This window comes from Typopeltis vanoorti, chromosome 6 (genome assembly GCF_054136105.1).
Source record: "Typopeltis vanoorti isolate ZY-2024b chromosome 6, IOZ_Tvanoo_1.0, whole genome shotgun sequence".
Lineage (NCBI taxonomy): Eukaryota > Metazoa > Arthropoda > Arachnida > Uropygi > Thelyphonidae > Typopeltis > Typopeltis vanoorti.
In genome coordinates, this window is record NC_143554.1 from 153,583,047 (window position 1) to 153,604,937 (window position 21,891).

Genomic DNA, 21,891 nt, shown 5'->3' on the forward strand with positions numbered 1-21,891 from the left:
ACAATCAAAGAAATAATCAAAAAGAAAAAAGAAGCCTATCACAAATGGTTAAACAGTAAAAGATTAGAAGATGAAATAGAATATAAAAGAATAAGAGCCATAGCTAAAAGAGAAGTCAGAAAAAGACATAGAGAATCATGGAATAAATTTGTTTCCAATTTAGAACATGATTTATATAAAATAAGACCCAATGTATATAAGATTTTGAAATACTTAAATGCAGATACCAAAGAAAATATATAATTAAACACTGAATTGAAATTAGAAGAATTTCTAAATTACTACACAGAACTGTGGTCAGACAAATATTTTAAAAAAGACAACTGGCAAACAATTAACGAAAATAAAAAGGAAATAACTGAAGAAGAATTAGAAATCAGCCTGAAAGAAACAAGAAACAGAAAATCACCTGGAGAAGATAAGCTAGGTTGAGAACTATATAAATACGCAGGAACAAGATTCAAAGGAAGAATCTTATTATTTTTAAATAAAATTTACTTAGCTGGTATCACCCCCAATAGAATGGAAAAAAGCACTTGTGATTCCTATCTTTAAGAAAGGTAATAGAGATGACCCTAAAAACTATAGAGGTATCAGTATACTAAATTCCTGTTACAAAATATATAGCAGAATCTTAAATAACAAACTAATGAAATATTCCGAAAACTTATTTCTGGAGGTACAAAATGGATTTAGAAAAGGACGATCATGTATAGACCCAGCCTTTTGCCTAAAATCAAAAATAGAGAAAGGAAGAGAATATAACTTAGAAACACATATTGCATTTATTGACTTTGAAAAAGCATTTGACAAATTCAAAAGAAACATATTATTTAACATATTAAAAGAAAGACAAATACCAAATAATATCCTAAAAGCTATCACAAGTATATATGAAAATAATCAAATACAAATAAGATTAAATCACGAGCTATCATATACAAGAGAGATAAACCAACGGGTATGACAGGGATGTCCCCTCTCAGCAACTCTTTTTAGTATCTACTTAAATGAAATAATATTAAAATGGAGTAAAAATTTACATCAAGGAATTAAACTTTCATCTACAGTTAACTTAAACACTCTCCTCTTTGCAGACGACCAAATAATAATTACAAATTCTGAAGATAACTTACAGAAAGCTATTTTAAATCTAAATGAGATATCAAAAGATTGTGGTATGATAATATTAATGGAAAAATCAAAAACTGTGGCCTTTAAAGGACAAGATCAAGCAAGAACTAAAATAGTAATAGATAAGAAGATCTTAGAACAGGTGAATTCATTTAACTACCTAGGATGTATGATCACTTATGAAAATGAAAAAGATATAAACATAAAAATTGCAAAATATTTAAAAATAACAGGAGTAATTAACTCTATATTTAAACCAAACCTAGTTCAAAAACAAACCAGGCTAAAAGTATACAATACATTAGCCCTACCACTCTTAATGTATGGAAGCGAAATCCGTACAGTAAAACAAAAAGACAAACAAAGATTAACAACAGCAGAAATGAAGTTTATGAGAAAAACTGCAAGGTATACCCTATTTGATCACAAAAGAAACGAAGATATCATGAAAGAATTAAACCAAGAACCAGTAATAGAAAAAATTAAAAAATATAAACATAAATGGATGGAACACATTCAAAGAATGAAAACAGAAAGATTACCAAAACAAGCCTTAAAGTACAAGCCATTAGGAAAAAGAAAACCAGGCATCCTCTTAAACGATTCAACGATGACTTCTAAAGTCAGAACAGGCCATACTAGGCCTAAATCCTTGATACGTATGATGATGATGATGATGATGATATTGTTATCACGTATGCTGTAACAGATCATTTGCTGAAAATAAAAATAATTTTTAAAAAAATTCTGTTTTTCACTTACTATATTTTCCACACCAGTTTCTTATCCCCACGCAGTTTTCGGGAATTAAAAGATGAAATTGGTATTGGTTCTTCGAGCTCTCCTGAAGGTGGGGAGTGGACTGGAAGAATTTTCCTTACTGCTACTGGCTGATGTTGATGGTTGACGGGAATGATTCTGGGCAATGGCGTAGCTAGAGCTATTGCCACCCGATGCGGTCCTTGAATTACTTCACTGTTATCTAAAAAATGTTCTATGAGGTCTTATTAAGAGGAAACAACCTGGGTTTGAGTTCTTTACATTCTCATACCAAGTAGGAAATTCAAAAAATACTTAGCAAGTGAACGTTTACCAGTGTTTGTACTAATCTGTTCATTATTTAATATAATACCTTCCATTAGCAACAGCTCATCCAGATAATCTTGTCGGTCTTTTCCTTCAGGCCATCCAGATGCTTCCTGTTTCACCTTCAGAAAGATATCAATGTAGCGAGCAAAGAGGTTTTTTCATCTTCAATTTTTTTTAGAAAAATGCCACACCTCATAAGATTCTAAAACTTTATAACTCCCAGCATGGGCTAAATCTAGTTCTGGAGTGCACCAAAAACCAATGAAAGAATGGTCTGTACAAGAGCACAATGGGGCCATTTCAAAAGCACTCATTCCATACAGGGGAAGATTAATTTTTCATTCACTGTGATGGGCAAAACCAGTAGAAAGAGTACAGCAGGTGCTTCCTCTTTTGCATGGCAAATAACAAAGTATACTCCAGGAGAATAGTCGAAATTTTCCAGAAAAATTTCAGGATGTCCGATAGGAAATACTTGGTATTTCATTACCCATGAATAAAGGCTATTCAAGTTAAAATAGTGAATAACTTCTCCTTCTGACTGAGTTTTGTAATACATTATGTGTAAAATGGGATCTGGAGTTGTAAGAGCAGCAATAAAATTATTCAAGGCTGTGTTTTCCGAAATTTCTGTATTAAACTGGCATTGTCAAATTTTGATCATCTTGAATTCTTTGCAACGAAAATCGTCTTCGCGATCCTCCATTTGCTCAAAAAGGGTGATCATGTTTGTGTTTCTGTATGATTGCAAAGTATTTGGTGTATAGCATTGCTGACATATATGGTGGAAACAGCCGTAAAATTCATATAAAATTGTCCACTTTTCCCTTCTTCAAAATAAGGTCTGAATCACACTTCTTCACCCATAGTTCATGCAAGTTGTATGGCTATCTTCTGTTGTTCTTGCCAAGCCAAAACCTATCAATTTTGCACGTTTGCCTCCCCTCCCTGTAACCCCGAGCAGCTAGTATGGCCAAAGTGTTATGTTTTAAAAAGTTCTGGAGAAATACTCTCGAACATACTCCTGCAATTTTAATGTCATGGAGAAAGGGATCAACCTAGGTGAGCTGGATGAAGAGAGTGCGAAAAGTATTGTATCTGTCATGCAAAACATGCTCATTATCTTTTGTATAAGCCAATAGTTTCACTTTCAATGAGTATTCAGTGTCCAGCCAATTCTTGTACCAAGCCTTGAACTCTTTGTGAGTTTCTTTGTTCATAAATTCCTGCTGGAAATATGATTTTTCAGGAATAGCTCCATGATAATCCAGCAAATCAGATGTGTGAAACTTATCAAGAAAGAAACCCTTACGAATTTTTGAAAGATCGAACATAGCTGGGAGTTTCCTCAGAGTTACACTAATGAATATGAAACTGTCAAGAAATATGATGTTTAATGGGTCATAACAGATAGCAAGTATCTTTTATCCATCAAACACTACATGGGGCTGTAAATTTTTTGCAAAAAGATATTCCAAATTGAAATACCCGTCAAAACGAAGAAAATTGTGTGCAATCACAAGGACATTTTGGTTTCTTGGTTTGGCAGTCTAAAGGATCCTGTCATCTTATCCCCATTTCATGATATTCTTGACAAAAAACAACTCGTCTAGAAACTTACTTACACAGCTTTCAACTTGGAACTCACGTTTGTGATTAACACAGCTATACATAATACTGGAACAAGATGATGATTTTTAGCATTTGATTCTGTATCAAAATAGATCATAGAAACAAACTTATTTGAGACCTTTGATTTTTGCACTGGACATTTCTGTTTTGGGTGTTCTAAATTGCAGTGGCGATAGTAATTTTCAGTTGTGGCTTTTGTCTATCGATAATGTAGCCAAGCATTGCCTGCAGAATGGATTTTTGGACAAATATTATTTTGTATGTGCAGATTCAGACAATCGTTGCTATATAAAAATCTATTGCATGACTTGCACCAAAGAGGGTTCTTCACACTATGTCTAGCGTTTGTGTGACAGTGAATGCATACATTTATACATCTATTCATTTGAATTTTGATAGAGTTGCTGAATGTTTTCAAACAATTGGAGCAATAATAGTTTCCCACAAACAGACTTGGAACACTATGCACAAAATCACATTGAGAGTTGCAGTATAAAAGACATATCCATTCTACTTGAAAAACACCACAGAAAAATCAGCATCTGCCGAGAAAATTATGATTTGGTATTCTGGAGTGAAATGCTTTTGAAAGAGAGTTGCTTCTGGAATGCCACAAGAAGTTAGCTGAATCCCTGCAATTTTGTGAAGAGTTAAAGTCCTCTTTGTTTGTATAATTTTACAATCTATCAGCACTTGTCTGTATGTTTTGGCATCATCAGTTTGTGCAGAAACACCCAGAACAAGTCCTCCAGCCATGCATAGATTGTCTTTGTTGGTAATTTCAACAACAGCTTTTTTATGTTCACAAATTCATCCAGGCTAAGTATCATTCTTCATTCCATATTTATTCTTCCACCTCCACTGTTATTCATATTGATAAGTACGACATCTATAGCAAGATCATTTGCCAAATGAAACTCATATTTCGGTTGGGATACAGCATAAAATGCATCAACTATCATTTGAAAGTTAATTCAGAATGCAACATAAAGGATAAGTTAATATTGCTTTCTAAACTGGATGCACTAACACCCAACTGAATATGAGTAAAAGTTCCTAAACTTGATAAATGCTGAATGATCTCACTAAGCATATCTCGAAGCATTTTGAAAAACGACTCCAAAGGGTGGAGTTCAAAGTCACTAAATCTAATTTGTTACTCCATTCGACAAGTTTGATATTGGAGAGAGAACCGTGACCGACCCACTGAAATAGTGTAAAAATGCCCGTAACATCAGGGTTCAGTAGGAGAATAACAGACTTTATTTTCACATCCAGAATCTGGATGTAAAAATTATGGGGGTCACGACTTCCTCCATCCAAACCATAGACAGTAATATGATTTCTAATACCATGACCTATGGAATATTCATTTTCTCTTGCAGATTCATTTGTCAACTCAGCCTCTACTATCAGGGAAGATTGGTTAGAGACATTTATGTCAGCATCAACATAGTGAATTACAGATGATTGCAATTAAAAAAATTACTTTCTAGATTTCAGGTATCTCCTTTAGAAATAAATAAATGTTACTCATCATAAGGTGATTTTGCAACTTCGACACTATGCAATCCTTTCTCTAACACAATTTTACTAAACATCCACACTAAAATCTTTTCCAAATCCCCATAAACAAGCAAAAAAATATAATGACTTTTGGGCATTGAACTTAACACAAAACAGTTGGAAATATTTTCATGAACAGGATTTTTTTTCATTGCCAAATAACCTTATGACCTTATATGAGTAACTTTAACAAAACATTTGCTAATGTAGTCTCTAATGTATGGACCCTATGATTAGTTTTATGAAAAACTATTCAGTATTAGAAATTGAATTCCTGTTACCGAAACAAACGAACATTGATCATTTCAAATTAAAAATAAAAATCTAAACTGATGTTAATACAAACAACGACCATTGTTATGTTAAACTACACAAAGAAACAATAACTTACTTTTTCTTCAGAATAGCTCATCTTGGAAATAACTTCTGAATACAAAAATAGATATTCCAAAATATTAGAAACAAACACAATCACAAATCTCCAAAACTGTAACAGTGTATTTATAAAGAATCATAACCAATGGAAAACCAAGAATGAGAACACGTGACATTCATAAACGATAATTCTCACCACTCATATGAGATTAAATTCCAAACCTTGGTAGCTAAGCTAATGAAAACAAACTACATCTGCTCTAAAACAAGAACTGCTTCTTTAGTATGCACGTGTCACTTGAAGTGAACTTTTGAAGTGACCATTTGTCACAGACAGCCGCTGCTAAAAACCAGAAAAGAGCGATAACACTATAGTGTAAGGTTCTAAATGATTGGAAGTTTCTAACAAAAAATTAAGATGATATATAATGCCAGAGATAATATTCACTGAAATAATAATAAATATCTATTTATTTATTTATTCTTATAAAAGAAGCAATGTGAAACAACAAACAAAAACAAAACGAAAAATCTGCAGTGGGAAAAAATACGAATTATCAGCAGAAAATTGGTTTAAAAATAAAAATGATAATAACCCTTAATTACACTATTTAAATTAAGGGGATATTAAATCCCACATAGTTTTAAAACCGAATAAGAAACTTAAAGATTGGAATCAGAGAGTTTCTTGCCGAATATAGTAAACTTTAAAGTATCGGCGACACTGGCGTGAGCAAATGCAAGTGACCCTAGCACGTAGTGCAATACTGGAAGTCTGGCAGCAAAGTCAGTAAATTCTGATCACTATTCTTAGGTATTTTCCATAATGTAAAAACACATTTCCTAGGAAATGTATGCTGTTATTACATTATGGTAGGGAGCTCACTACCCAGACCGGTTTCAGCCTTTTACTTATATTTAAGTAACTTAATGGTTGCACCTGTTTGGAAACTCGCATCGCAGAGTACATAACTTCTTTTCGCTAAACACTTCGGTATTAGGTCTAGCTACTCACTGATGAAGCCTCAAAAAAGGCTGAAACCGGTCTGGGTAGTGACCTCCCTACCATAATGTAATAACAGCATACATTTCCTAGGAAATATGTTTTTACATTATGGAAAATACCTAAGAATAGTGATCAGAATTTACGGACTTTGCTGCCAGACTTCCAGTATTGCACTACGTGCTAGGGTCACTTGCATTTGCTCACGCCAGTGTCGCCGATACTTTATAGTTTACTATATTCGGCAAGAAACTCTCTGATTCCAATCTTTGAGTTTCTTATTCGATTTTAAAACTATGTGGGATTTAATATCCCCTTAATTTAAATATTGTTTTCATTGCCGAAATGAAGCTTATTAGCTTTTTATACTTAAGTACCCTTAATAACACTATAGTAACAATTTCCACGATCACGAATGAAAAAACGTTCACAAAAAAGTGTCAAAAGACACTTCCGCAACTATGGGAAATACATCTGCTTTCCCACAGTTACCAACATACCTTTTGAACAACACCGCGAGACATCAATGACAGAATGTAATTAATTATTTAGAAAACGACTAAGCTAAAAATTCCCACAGTTAGAAAACAGGAACGAAATAATTAAATATCATATATATAATACTGGATTCATTAGACCATGGTTTTGATGAAAACATTTATATGTAATCGCTGATCAGTTTAGCTAGCTAAGTCCGTCTACCTTGATAAAGCTAGAAATGTTAATACTAATATTAAATTCAAAAACAACAGAATGCAGTAACGACTTAAAAACAGTTAAAACAAAGTGAAGCACGTGAGATCAAACGCATAAAGCGTGAAAACTAATAATTGTTATTAAGTCTCGTTTTATAATTTTTCACATAATTTAGTTCTGCTAAACTTAATTAATTTAATAGGTTTTTACAAATGCCTTTTAATATTATTCCTCGGTTTCGATTGAGATTGTCCGTAGGACTACTGCAGCTTCTTTAAAGATTCGACATCTGTAATCCTCTTCGATATATGGCACAGAGCTGATGTCCCAATTTATTGAATGGTTTGAAGTTGAGAAAAGATGTGTCGACCCTGAAGTGTCTGTTGTATTATTATTTACATCTCCGACAGGTTCCTTCTTTCGGATTTCTAAGCTTTGTGAGGTTTGGCCTATGTAAGTGTGTCCACACATACATGGTATGCTGTAAACACCTGCGTGTTTGTCGCAAGCGATGCTATCCTTAAGGGATCTTAATAACTGTCTCGTTTTTTTTGTTAAGATGGTAGGTTTAAAAACAACTCTGATGTTAAAAGGCTTCATAATTCTTGCTATTTTGGTGGAGACTGAACCTGCATAGGGTACGACGATGGATGGTACGCACTGTGTCGCCAGAGACTGTTGCTGGAGGTTATTTCTACAGAGAATCTTATTAATTATATTTTGTGGATAACCACTTTGTGATAGAGTTTTGGGAAAGCTCAGCAAGTACATCTTTTTCTTCTGTGATGATATTTTAACTGTGTTTTTAGCATGTGTATAATGCTACGTTTCTTTGCATAGTGATGGTGAGATGTAAAATGAAGTTACGTCCAGTATCTGTAGGTTTACGAGAGATAGAATGTTTGATTTGTCCATTATCTTGTTTTTTAACTAGTATATTCAAAAATGGTAATTGATTGGTTTTTTTCAATTCCAATGCCAATTTAATTTTATAATGGACAGAGTTTATTTTTTGGAGGATCTCATGTAAGGTATCTAAAAATAGCAAAGACAACCCAACTTGGAATATAATTGACCATATGATAATGAATAGCTACAACAAACCCTTTCAGTCTAGTAAATTATCTCAAATTAAAAACTTTCATGAAGTCTTTAGGAAAAAAAATACAATTCTGTGTCCACGATGATAAGGATATTTTTAACCTTTCGAACTAGTGTTTCAAAACAAGAATCAGAAATTTAAAAAAAAAAAAAGTTTAACTTTATATTGCTCCTAATCATATACGAAAAATAGACTTCATATGTAATATTGAAAAAGGTCTTTCTCCACTCTCAGAGACAATACGAAATGAAATAATATTTAAAAGTAAAATCATCTTCTCTACAGCAAAACTACCGAAACAGAATATCACACCCTCTGAAAATAAAGCAATTTTGAACTTAAAAAGAAACAAAGACATTATTGCAATTAAGACGGACAAAGAAAACTCTACAGTCATTATGAATATCAAAGATTATATCACAAAGATCGGTACTTGACTATCTGATCAGTCAATATATCATATATTAGATAAAGATCCAACCATGATAAACCACGACGAGAGCAATCCTTTGATTCGCAATACAACTAGATAGCCTCAAGATTTACAAAGAAAATTAAAATCTTTATATCCATTAACACCCCGCCTATATGGTGTACCCAAAGTATATGAAGATGAGGTTTCACTCTGCCCGATCGTAGATGGCGGAAACTCTCCTGCATACCTACTAGCCAAACATTTCGCTAGCCTATTAAAAGAGAACATCAGGAAATCATCTTCATACATAAAGAATTCTCAACACTTCGTTGACAAATTTAAAAATATTAATATATCCAACACATAAATATTGGCATGTCTGGATGTAGTCTCCTTGTTCACAAACCTACCAGTTGAAGAAGCCATTGAGATAGTACAAAATAATTTTCCAAATGACATTACGCAGCTCTTCCGCCACTACCTCAAGTTAAACTACTTTAAAGTAAATGATATAGTATATCAACAACTAGAAGGCTTAGCTATGGGCATTCCCCTGTCACTACCATGTGCGAATCTGTTCATGAAAAAATTAGAAAATGACATCTTAACAAAAATAAATCCACAGCCATCAGTCTGGTAGAGATATGTTGACTATGTGTTCATTATCTGGAAAGAATTAGGAAGATACCTTACATGAGTACCTCCAAAAAATAAACTCTGACCATTATAAAATTAAATTCACATTGGAATTGGAAAACAACCATCAATTACCATTTTTGGATGTACTAGTTGAAAAAAATAAAACATAATGGACAAATCAAACTTACTATCTATCGTAAACCTACAGTACTGGACGTAATCTTCATTTTACATCTAACCATCACTATGCACAGAAACTTACCATTATACACATGCTGAAAAACACAGTTAAAAATATCATCACAGAAGAAAAAACGTACTTGCTGAGCTTTCCCCTTATATCCAAAACTCTATCACAAAATGGTTATCCACAAAATATAATTAATAAGATTCTCTATAGAAATTACCTCCAGCAACAATCTCTGGCGACACAGTAAGTATCATCTATCGTCATACTCTATGCAGGTTCAGTTTCCACCAAAATAGCAAGAATTATGAAGCCTTTTAACATCAGAGTTGTTTTTAAACCTACCATCTTAACAAAAAAAACGAGACAGTTATTAAGATCCCTTAAGGATAGCATCGCTTGCTACAAACACGCAGGTGTTTACAGCGTACCATGTACGCGTGGACAGGCTTACATAGGCCAAACCTCACAAAGCTTAGAAATCCGAAAGAAGGAAGGTGTCGTAGATAAATAATAATAGAACAGACACCTCAAGTTTGGAACATCACTTCTCAACTTCAGACCATTCAAAAGATTGGGACAACAGCTCTATGCCATATATTGAAGAGGACTACAGATGTCGAACCTTTAAAGAAGCTGCAGTAGTGCAATTGACAGGAGACAACCTCGTTCGAATAATATTAATAACCAAGGAATAATATTAGAAGACATTTGGAAAAACCTATTAAAATCATCAAGTTTAGCAGAACTAAATTACGCGAAAACTTATGAAATGAGACTTAATAACAATTATTAAGTTTTCACTCTTTATGCGTTTGATCTCACGTATTCCGATTTGTTTTAACTATTTTTAAGTCGTTACTGCATTCTGTTGTTTTTGCATTTAATATTAGTATAACATTTCTTGTCTTCATAAAGCTAGACAGACACGGCTAGCAAAACTGGTAGGCGATTACATATAAATGTTTTCATCAAAACCATGGTCTAATAAATCCAATATTATATATCATATTTAGTGATTAGAACCGAGTAATAACTAAAAAAAAATTAACGAAATATCTATATAGGAAATTCATGTATTCCATACTGTAAACATCACACAAAATGACGTCAATAAGATGTGGGTGTCACCCTGGGAAATTATAAGGATTACATATCTCTAGAAATGGAGCTATAAGGAAAAAGAGTTAGTACGATTTTTTCTTTGCATGTGAAAATCAACATCCATAGGAAAAATATCAATGACCTGGTTTATATTACTGCTGCTAAGACTTGTGAGCTGTGAAGTTTGGATTGTTGTGTGAGAAGCATAATCAAAACAGTCAAGTAATGCCATATATATATATATATATATGTGTGTGTGTGTGTGTGTGTGTGTGTGTGTGTGTGTGCATTTATTTTTGAAGTCGCAGCAAACTCATATGCACTCTATTTATTAATTAATTTATTTATTTATTTTGCTTCGTTGTTCTGTCGAGTATTGTAGTTTAGATAACATTAATAAAAACGTGTGTGTGTGTGTGTGTGTGTGTGTGTGTGTGTGTGTGTGTGTGTGAGTGAGTGTGTTTAAGTGACACCAATGATAGCGTATAATTAATTATTCAGAAAATGCCTAAATGCTGCAGTCATCTCTTGACTCCAAACTAACTTCCCATAGCCATTAACAGAAAAGAAATATCACACACTTATTGGAAAAGTCGTGCAAAAATACCACGTGACGTCAATGATGGATATTTGTCACCCTGGGAAATTCCAAGAAAACATACTTGATCTTTTCTCTAAGAATTACCCACAATTCCATAGGCAAACCAAAACACCACGTGATGTCACTGACACATATGTTCCCCAGAAAATTCCAAGCTCATAACGTCACGATTTCTTTTCTCTGAACGTCAGCCACAATCCCAAACTCAAACCATTTGCTTGTCTACATCTCACAACAACACACATCCACGACAGTGCCGTCGCATCCCCCATTCACCCTAACCCTATTTGGTTTGAAGTGTTCCAACAATCACACCACGAATCCTTATCCACTAATATATCTTCCTTTGCCATTCAAATCAATAACATCACTTATTTACAACTAACAAATTACATTTCTATTCTATATCTCTCAACAACACACATCCATGAAACTAACGATAATTTCCCCATTCACCCAACCCCTATTTGATTTAAACTTCCCCCACCAATCACGACATGATTTCTTATCTCTAACCATCACCATAATTCCATACGTGAACAAAACAAACAAGCTGACGTCAATGACATATATGTTTCCCAGAAAATTCAAAACATACCAAACTCCTGACGTCACGCACCGCATCACACACAATGACATCAATGATCTTATCAAACAATGACGTCACGATTCCTTATCTTATGTTGATCTTGATCTTGTTGAAAGTGACACCCCTACTACTACTACTATGGAGCTACACAAGGATGCCCACTGACCAACAAGCAATGACTATGCTCTGAACAGACACTATACCAGCACTACAGCAAGCATAAAATACTTACTGAATACTAGAATACTGTTGTCATCCTCTAATGTCCTTAGTATTTCTGCTGGTAATCTATCAGGACCAAAGGCTTTATAATTTTTAGCTGAGTTCAGCACATATCGTAGAATGCATGGACCTTCCTTAAGTTCACGAGTATTTTCTCGGTTCTGTCTGTTATCAGTAAAGATTTCTATAGATTTCACCCATTCTTGTATTATGTCATCCATTTCGGATATTATTTCTCCCTTTTTTGTTTCGAAGAATACATAGTTGTTTTTTCTTAAATATACCTTTATATACTAAAAGGTACATATAAATTTATTAAATCAACCTTACAGTATAACCAGTGTCATAAAGTATTAAGCATAAAAAGAGGCGAGAACTGAACCAAAACATACGAACGCACAGGACTCAGACACAGATTTTCCGTTTCTCCTGTATCATTTGTATTTAATAATTATAAATATAACAATACAATATATATAATCTTTTTTTTCGATACCATAATCTTCGCAAGTGAACAAATGATATAATGAACATTTGAGGACAATCTACAAAACAATTTATATAAACTGAATTTAATAAAAAAAATAAATAATATATATATATATATATATATAATATGCCAATCTCTCAAGAAAAATACTAAACCTATAGAATTAAAAGGAAAATGTCTCTCAGAACTAATTTATTTATTTTTTTATTTCGTGTGGGGTGCACCGCGTTCTTCATTCGCCCTCTCTACCAGGACGGTTGAGACCCCCTAATTAGGGATGAAGTATGTATTTTGTAGCCTGTGTGTTCAGGGATCGGTTTGCCTGCTTGCGTGAGGAAAAACCCCAGATGAACTGTGGAGAAAAACTCTACTGTCCACGCCCAAGACCGGCTAACTTAGCTATGGCTGAGGAAGATCCTTAAGCACTTCCCGTCGTCAACGGGAATCGAACCGAATCTAGGGCATTTTTCCCGCAAGAAAATGGTTGCAAAGCGCATAGCCACTAGGTTAGCCGCGCGGACTCAAAACTAATTAACAATGAACGATAAAATAATGAAACAAATCAATGATTTCAGCTAACTATGAATTAAGTTATAATGGAGATTTGGATATATTTGACATTTTTAAAAACAATTCCCCAAAGTTAATGAAATAATAATTATTTGAAAGTTGCGTAAGTGCTATCTCCTTTTACAAACTGTACTACTGAGACACAGTTTTAATAAGCAATAATTTTTTTTTCAGATTTCTTAAAACAGTGTGTATTCAGATAAATTGAAAAATATATGTATATGACGATTTTAAAGCATTCGATTGTGTCTGTCAGTTATCTGTCAGATGTCGTTATCTTGAGAAAACATACCAAATACCAGATACGAAATGTAATTAGTGATTGGTTACATCTCCATGTATTACTAAAAAAGCAAAATATTAACTACGAATCCTAAAGTGTGAAGCAAAAACGATAAAGATTTCATTAGTTATTATGTGATCTAATGAAATCAGTGATTCGTGATATAACAATTGTAGTCTTAATTTTAACATCTATCAATTAAAATGCAAGTGCTTTACCTCTTTGATGGCATGCTATTCATTGTCCTTAGTTAGCCTGATTCACATGCCACTACCATTCCTCCACTTACCTATAATCATATAAGACAGGGCTATCCAACGTTAGGTAATCCGAGGGCCGCATTAGAAAAAAAAAATTATCCAAGCGCCGCATCACAATGCGTATCTAGTAATTTGGTGAGTAGCAGCGACACAACCTGGAAAGCTGAACAAACGAACAACACTAATTGCGCACTAGTCGCGCGCTCACGTTCCCAGTGAACGCCCGGAGCAATGGCGTTGGAACAAGACAACAACTTCTTGGACACATCTAATATTTGAAAAACACGTCAGTATATAGTGATATAAAAACACTAAATAAAACTATCACCATCGAGATTATCGGTTAGTGATTAGTGATAGAATTAAAATATCTAATGCGCATTCAATTTAAATTATTATTTTATTTTTCACTCGTGAAAATCAAGCGGCCCCTGAGCATTGCTTTGGAAAGCCCTGATTTCAGAAGGAGAGCAGCTACTGTTCACCATCTTACACTGCCCAGCTTCAAACATATCGAACCAATTCATCTTTTTTCTTGATCCCACCTTTCTATGTTCCCTTCAAAGGCCTTCTCCATACTGCTTTTCAAAATGAGAAGTCCACGTTTTCCAAGAAACATGCCAATATTTTCTATACTTAAGCACTCGCCGCACAGAGGACTTTGTGTTGTGTAGCGTCTAATAGAGAATGAATAAGCAATGCGGGTTGAGAGAATTTAGAGAATTTATTGATTCAGTGAGAGGCGCAAATTCATACATTAGTGATGTTTGTTACAGCAATACATGTGAATGGAACATAGTAAAAGTTATAGGGATATTCAATAGTGAGCAAATCGAACTATTCTGCGATTTGCTAAATATTTAATCATTTCGATAAATTCCTCAAAAAACCTGTTTTGAATATAATAAATCGTTTTGAGGCAGTTATAATTTTTTATGTAATTCTCAAATTTTTTATAATTGGTGCCAATGTCGAATTTCTCATACTTCCTGCATAACTCATATCAACACTAATCCTAGGTAATTCTAGATTCAACAGTATAGAGCAGGGGTCGGCAACATTTTTATACTCGCGGGCGACATTCAACTTTTATTTTTAATAATCGGGCCGCAAGCTTTTAATTAAGAGAAAAATAGTGAGTGGGAAAAAAACCTTAACTTATTAATTTTTATTATGTCAAACTTATTATATTAATTTTATTATATCACTAATATCTTGAAATAACCTCTCCTTTTCTGGGCGTATTTGTTCAATTACAGCTAACAAACATCGTCTAATAAATTTTAAATCTGTCTAAGGCCTTTCTTCTTTCACCACTTACGCTACGACATAACTGGTACGAACAACCAATGCATTATGAATATTTTGCTATTTAAATATTTTTTTCGGAGCAATCAAACTAGCTGGTAATTTATTCATTTGATTTTTTCCAAGTTTGCAGTTCTAATCCTTGTATTGGCTTTCATATTTATTCTCGCAATTAAGAACTGATAACATCAACACTTTTATGAAATATAAGACAAAGGGGCTTACCTCCATTTTCAATAAAGAAATATTTGCTTTTCTAATCATCATTAAATCTTCTTCCTTCATCTGAAATTTTATGTTTTCTTGAACCCATTTTTGAAATTATTGTTAACAAATATATAATATTTAGTTTCCTTTCATCCTTACGGATGGTTGGGGCAGCTATGCTACCATACGAAGGAAGTGACTGTGAGCAAGAAGATTTCCTGTTTCCTTCCTTGCCGTACTATATCTGTCGTATGGCTGTATCTTATGTGCTCATGGTTCTGGTTTGCCTGTTTATCGGATGAAAAACCCCAGGATAAACTGGGGAAAAAACCCTACTGTTCAAGCCAAAGACCGGCTAACGTGGCTATGGCTGAGGAAGATCCTCCAGCTTCTCACGTCTCCGACGGGAATCGAACTTACCCTCTTTTTTTTACTTCATAAAGAAGTTGTTGATTTGGTTGGTCAATTGATCCTTTCTATAGACGGTCACCGGAACGTAATCTTGTTGAGTTTTCTTGCCTCCACCATTCTTTTTTTTTTTTTTTTTAATATTCTTCTTCACTAGGCTAATTGCATGGACAACAAATATATATACTCTGAAAATATTAGATGTTATTGAATTATATGAAAATTATATAAGCAGGGGCGAATTCTCCATGCTTGCTATGCAAGCTCATTAATTGAGAAAGAAGTAATATTTTTTGTTAATAAATGCCTGCATTTATAAGCATTCCATTTAGGCTTTTATTTTTGTAGACAGAAGACGTCTTAACCTTGCGCGGCAATTATTGAGCTTTGCGTTGTGTATCGAAGGCCGATGCTTGCTCGTCGAGTCAAAGCTTCCTTGGCTTGCTCGGTTGTAGGAGCTTCCTTGTCCTTGCAGCAGCAGCACTGTAATTTTATGCGCGCATAGCGATGTCACGTCGTCTCGCTTTGTTGCTTAAATGCAGACCATACGCAGTCAATGTAGTTCTAGCCAGTGAGCTTCAGCTAGCCTTTACAAATGTACGTGTTGCTTGGGAAAATTAAGTTACAACCAACGTTTTATGAAGATGTTATTGACCAGTTCATAAAGAAGAACCATAGGGTAGAATTTGCATTCAAGTAGCTAAATTGAAAAAGATAAAATATCATTTGTAAAATAACTGTTGTATTTGTATGATTAAATGTACATAAATTTCTAAATATATAGTTTTAAATGGTCAGTAATTCATTATTCCGCTAATCAGACTTCAATCACACCTCTCACTCCGTGAATGATAACAAGAGCAAACCTGAATTTCAAGGCCAGCATTCGCCCCTGATTACAAGCTTCTGGTAAACCATTTATTTAATATTGTTCAACCTGGAGCACTGCGGAATTTCATTAACTTTCCATTTTAATTCATTCATTTGAGCTCTCAATATTTTATTTTGATTTGTTACTTTGGCATTTTAAATACAAACTCCTTGGTTACTCTTTCTTTGCATTCGGCTATTTTTTTAATTCCCAAATGCACACAAAGCTGTACTCCTCCAAATACTTCAAATCGTTTATTTCAGCTTTAAATAATTATTCCAATTCCCTTCTTAGCACGAAGTTATCGCCTTTAATTTCTACTTTAAAAGCATCATTTGGACCTTCCAATATACAATCCCTAAAGTTGCTTAGGAAAACTCTCACGTCCCCTTCCCCGTCATCTTTGTTTAATGTTTTCGTTCAACCTTCGCTCCTACTGTTTAGTCTACGTGCAGCTTTAATGTCATTTTTGAGAGAAGTGTTATTACAACTATGGTATTTCCATTTTAGTTTCTTGTCCTTAGACATTTTTTTCCAAAATTAGATTCACTAATATCTTTACATGCAGGACGATAATATTCACGCTGTTCCATAGAACACTGCAGTAAGTGGCTTTTGTCTATCTTATCTTTGCAGTTTTTATAGTTTATGGCGGACACGCAGCATTTAGGTGAAGTAGGCGGTGGGCGCAGCATGTGCGATTTAAATATTAAATGACGTCGGTGACTACGGCCTTCGTTCTTCTGGTGCAGCTTGACCAACACGGATAGGAATTTTGAAACATTTGCTCTTCAGGAACCACTCGATCGATTTCGATGATAAATACGTCTATTTTCTTAGACTACCAAGACGTTTCACATGAGCACATTTTAACAATAATTATATAATTAAGTGATTAATTACATTTAATCATGGGCCAGGAGCAGAAACAGCATAGTGGAGTTTCCTCTGCGCCCTCTTCCTGCATTCAATGGTTTGACGGTATTATTTAAGTAAATCGATTGACGGTACTAAAGATAGAAATTATACAAAACTAAACTTTTTGTTTACTTAACAACTTCTATGGATATGGGCTTTGTTTAAGAAATCAAATATTCAGTTAAATGCTACATGTAAGAGATATGAGAATTCCGAGAAAAATTAGTGAACAGATGGTAGCAATTGCAGAATCACAGGATCATAATAAAGTCGAAGATATTGAGAAACAGTTGGCCTCATTATCAATTAGGAATGTGCGGAAAGACCTGCTTCAAAAAAAGTAAGCTCGTTGAACCACGGGAGAGGAAATGACTAGCAATAGAAGACGCCAGAAAAATACCCTGAAGAAACTGAGACCCAGGTGGATGGATGGATGCAATTAGAAGTGACCTGGAAGAACAAAATATGATACAACTTTATTAATTTAGGATAATTGCTAATATACAGGAAGTAATGATTCGGTCGTAATTATTAATGCTCTTGTAGTATCCTCTACAGCCTGTTCAATGCAAACGATTGTTGTGAAAAACAGTAGTGTTGACTTGCAACAATACTTTGCTTTGTAGCGAATATTGCGATTTCTGGTGTTAGAACTAATCTAGGGATCATCTATTTCTTATGTGCCGAAAATTCGGATTCGATACGGGGGAAAAGAAGCGGATGGAGATTGATTTTTTATAATTATCATCTTTCAGTCTGGTACAAGTGACTTATGTCTGGGGAAGACTAAGCGCGTTTCTTCAAATTTATTTCTGACTTAAAATCAGATAATTAATTTCGGTCCTTTTCAGCGGAATAAAAAAATGTAGTTTTCGCTAGAAAATGCTGCCACCCGTATATCAAAGAAGAAGGCGCTTTAATTCAAGTTTCTTTGCCACAAAGGTAATATGGCCAGTATATAATTTTTCTTAATGATTTCAGTTTTTTCGAAGAAACAAACGCATGCAATTAAAATATATTTATAATTTCTGTTGTTTCTCAAAGATGCTAAGAATTTACCTCGTATGTCAGTGGTCCGGTGCCTTTGTTCAAGTTCCTCAGGGAAAAGTAGTCCGTGCAGTTTGTTTCATATGGAGAAGGAAGAAAAGTCTTCTTAATCTGTAAAAAGGAAAAATGTATGAAATCTATGCGATCCTGTTGTTCAATTATTGTATTTTTATCGAACTGTAATAATAATAATAATAATAATAATAATAATAATAATAATGATTTTATTTTATTTTTTTATTGATCTCTCAAATATTTACATATATACAATTATCATCTTGAGTAACATTCAGTATATTATTTTACAAGGTTCAGCACTAAGTGCTACATAATAATGAGATTTCATTGATAATGATGATAACAAATCACAGTAATAATTTACAATTATATAGTTCAGAGTTACACAAGTTATATTATATTACATGTTGTAATTTACTTACTTTTTAAGTTTGAGAAAGTGTGATTATACAACAGTATTTACACATATGCAGTTAAAATATTATATTCCTAATTCTCATAAACATACAATGTAACTAATTATTTACATAATTTTTTAATAATAAGAATAATTTATTGCATTATTTTTATTTTTTTCATGTTAAATAGTAATGTTATATTAATGATATTATCGCTTTTTTTTGTAATTTGCAATAATATATATATATATATATATATATATATATTTAACATATTGAGTGACTTATTTACAATAAAGATTATACAGAATTTTTGAATATAGAATACACATAATAATAATAACAATAATAATTTATTTATTTATTTATTTATTTATTATTTTTTTTTATGTCTCAGATAAATTGCACACATAGATGCTGTAATAATTATATATATATAATATTTATAACATGTTACAATTGTCATTAACAGATACTTGCAAGTTAATAATTTTCTTCCTCGAAGCTTAGCAGAGCTTATCTGAGGAAGATAATAGATGATAGATGGTGGTAGTTTCATGGTTATGTTCCTATTCTGGTCACAAGCCAGGTATTGCTTTTTACTGTTTGTTGGTACGTGCTTGGAAGATTTCAATTGCTATTTCAGTTTAACTTTTTTTTTTTTTTTGCAAATAGGGTTGGATTTAGACATGGTGTGTTTGTTTCTTTGTGTTCTTGTAGTGATGGTTTTTGAGAGGGGGTTTGTCATAGGTTTTTGTGTGTGTGTGTGTGTGCGTGCGTGTGGGGGGGGGGGGAGAGAAACAGGAATTGCTCTAATTTTCATTCTCGCTATAATATTTAAACAGCGCCTGTTTCAGCTCTCTGTATGTTCCTAGGTTTCTGTTGTCGAACGGCAGTTTGTTTATCATGTCAGGTACGTAGAAGTTTCGGGTGGCTTTGCCGTAGTGAAGAATGTTGTACTTATATGCTATGTAGTTTGTTGACTGTGGTCTTGTTATTTGATATGTTGTTCTGGTTACTCTATATGTTGGGCTATAGTAATGTTTTAACATGACTGTGTAGTGGCATAAGTGTTTCACCTTAAATATTTTGTGTTTTGTCCGTGCTTCCTGCATAAGAGTGGGTTGTTCCCAGAATATCAGTTTTACCATTTTATCTTGCAACCATTGTAACCTGTTAAGTCTGTAGTCTGCGCAGAATGCGTATGATGTGATTGCGTATCTTAAGATGTTTTCACATAATGCTTTATAGATTAGTATTTTTATGTGGTTTGGGGCAATGTCTTTTAATCTGTATAGTTTGCTTGCTATTATCCTAAGCTTGGTATGTAGGTAGTTTGTATGGCTATTCCAACTTTGATCAGCATCGAAGTGAAGTCCGAGATAGCGTGTTTGTTTCACCTGTGTGATTTTAGGTTCTACGCTTTGTGTATAGGAGGATGAATGTTGGATAGTGAGATATTTAGTTTCTATGGGCAGGGTTTGGGGGTTTTTGAATACCATTAGCTTTGTTTTCCCTGGGTTTATATATATGCCGTTTTCGGTTAACCAGTTAGTGATTTGATTGATGTCGTGTTGCATATTTGTGTAAACGATATTTACATTGTTGTGAATGGATACTATGGCCGTGTCGTCTGCGTACTGGAATATTTTACTTTTAGGGGGAGTTGGCTTATGTCGTGTGTGTATATGTTAAATAGAATGGGAGATAGGACAGCTCCTTGCGGTACTCCACAGGTTACATGTACCCCTTTGCTGTATGCTGATCCTATACGTGTGGTGTGCTTTCTGTTTTTCATGTATGCTTTAAAACACTGGAGTAGACGACCTCCAATTCCGATATGGGTTAGTTTCGTTAACAAGGTTTTGTGTGTTAGTGTGTCAAATGCTTTTGTTAGGTCAATGAATACCACTAATGTTATTCTGTTTATATCCAATGCAGCATTTATTAGATCTGTGAAATCTTCCAGAAGTGTTGCCGTTCCTTTATTTTTTTGAAAGCCATATTGTGTTTTGGGTATGATTTGAAATTTTTCAACGTATGTGGAGAGTTTGTGATGCACGATGCGCTCCATGATTTGGTTGATTACAGACAACGTGGCGATGGGTCTGTAATTACTTATAATGTTTCTTTTTCCCTGTTTGTGTATGGGTGTGATTAATGCAGTCTTCAGTGTTTCAGGTATGTGTCCCGTTTCGAAGATTTTATTTAACGGTTTTTGAATAACTGGAAGTAGGTTGGTTGAGTGTTTCTTGATGTCTTTTGGTCTGATTCCGTCTATCCCCGGTCCTTTGTTAGGGTTAATTTGTTGAATTGCCAGTGATAGTTCTTCTTTTGTTACTGTGGGGAACCACAACGACTGGGTTGCTCGTGGACCTAGTGGAGAATGTTCGTTTGTGTGAGGAAAGGTTGTTTCTTGTAGCTTTTGGACAGAGTTCACGAAGTACTGATTAAATTTGTTTGCCAATTGTTTGAGGGATTTGGGGTCGCAGGCAAAGCTGTGTTTTATTGTTTCTGAGGCAGTGGTTCTGTGTATATTGTCCAGCATTTCATTAATCGGGTTCCAGGTTTCCTTTATGTTATTCTGAGCTGTTGTTAATTTGTTGCTGTAATAGTTTCTTTTTGCCGTTCTAATCTGTGTTGTCAGGAGATTCCGTTTTCTTTTGTATTCAGCTTTTAAAGCGATGTTGTTCGGCAACTTCTTAAGTTGTTTCCATGGGGCATCTTTTTTTGTATGTCTGTTAGTATGTTGTCTGTTA

At 33.9% G+C, this 21,891-nt stretch overlaps 1 protein-coding gene across 1 annotated transcript in view; it reads right to left on the reverse strand.

Annotated features, from left to right (window-relative positions):
• The window catches only part of LOC150106113 (uncharacterized), a 190,203-nt gene that overhangs the window by 59,151 nt on the left and 109,161 nt on the right, over nt 1-21,891 (reverse strand). The window contains exon 5 of the mRNA XM_090394632.1: nt 18,729-18,827. Within this exon, the coding sequence (XP_090250758.1) occupies nt 18,729-18,827 (99 nt within the window). The remainder of the gene's footprint in view (nt 1-18,728; nt 18,828-21,891) is intronic.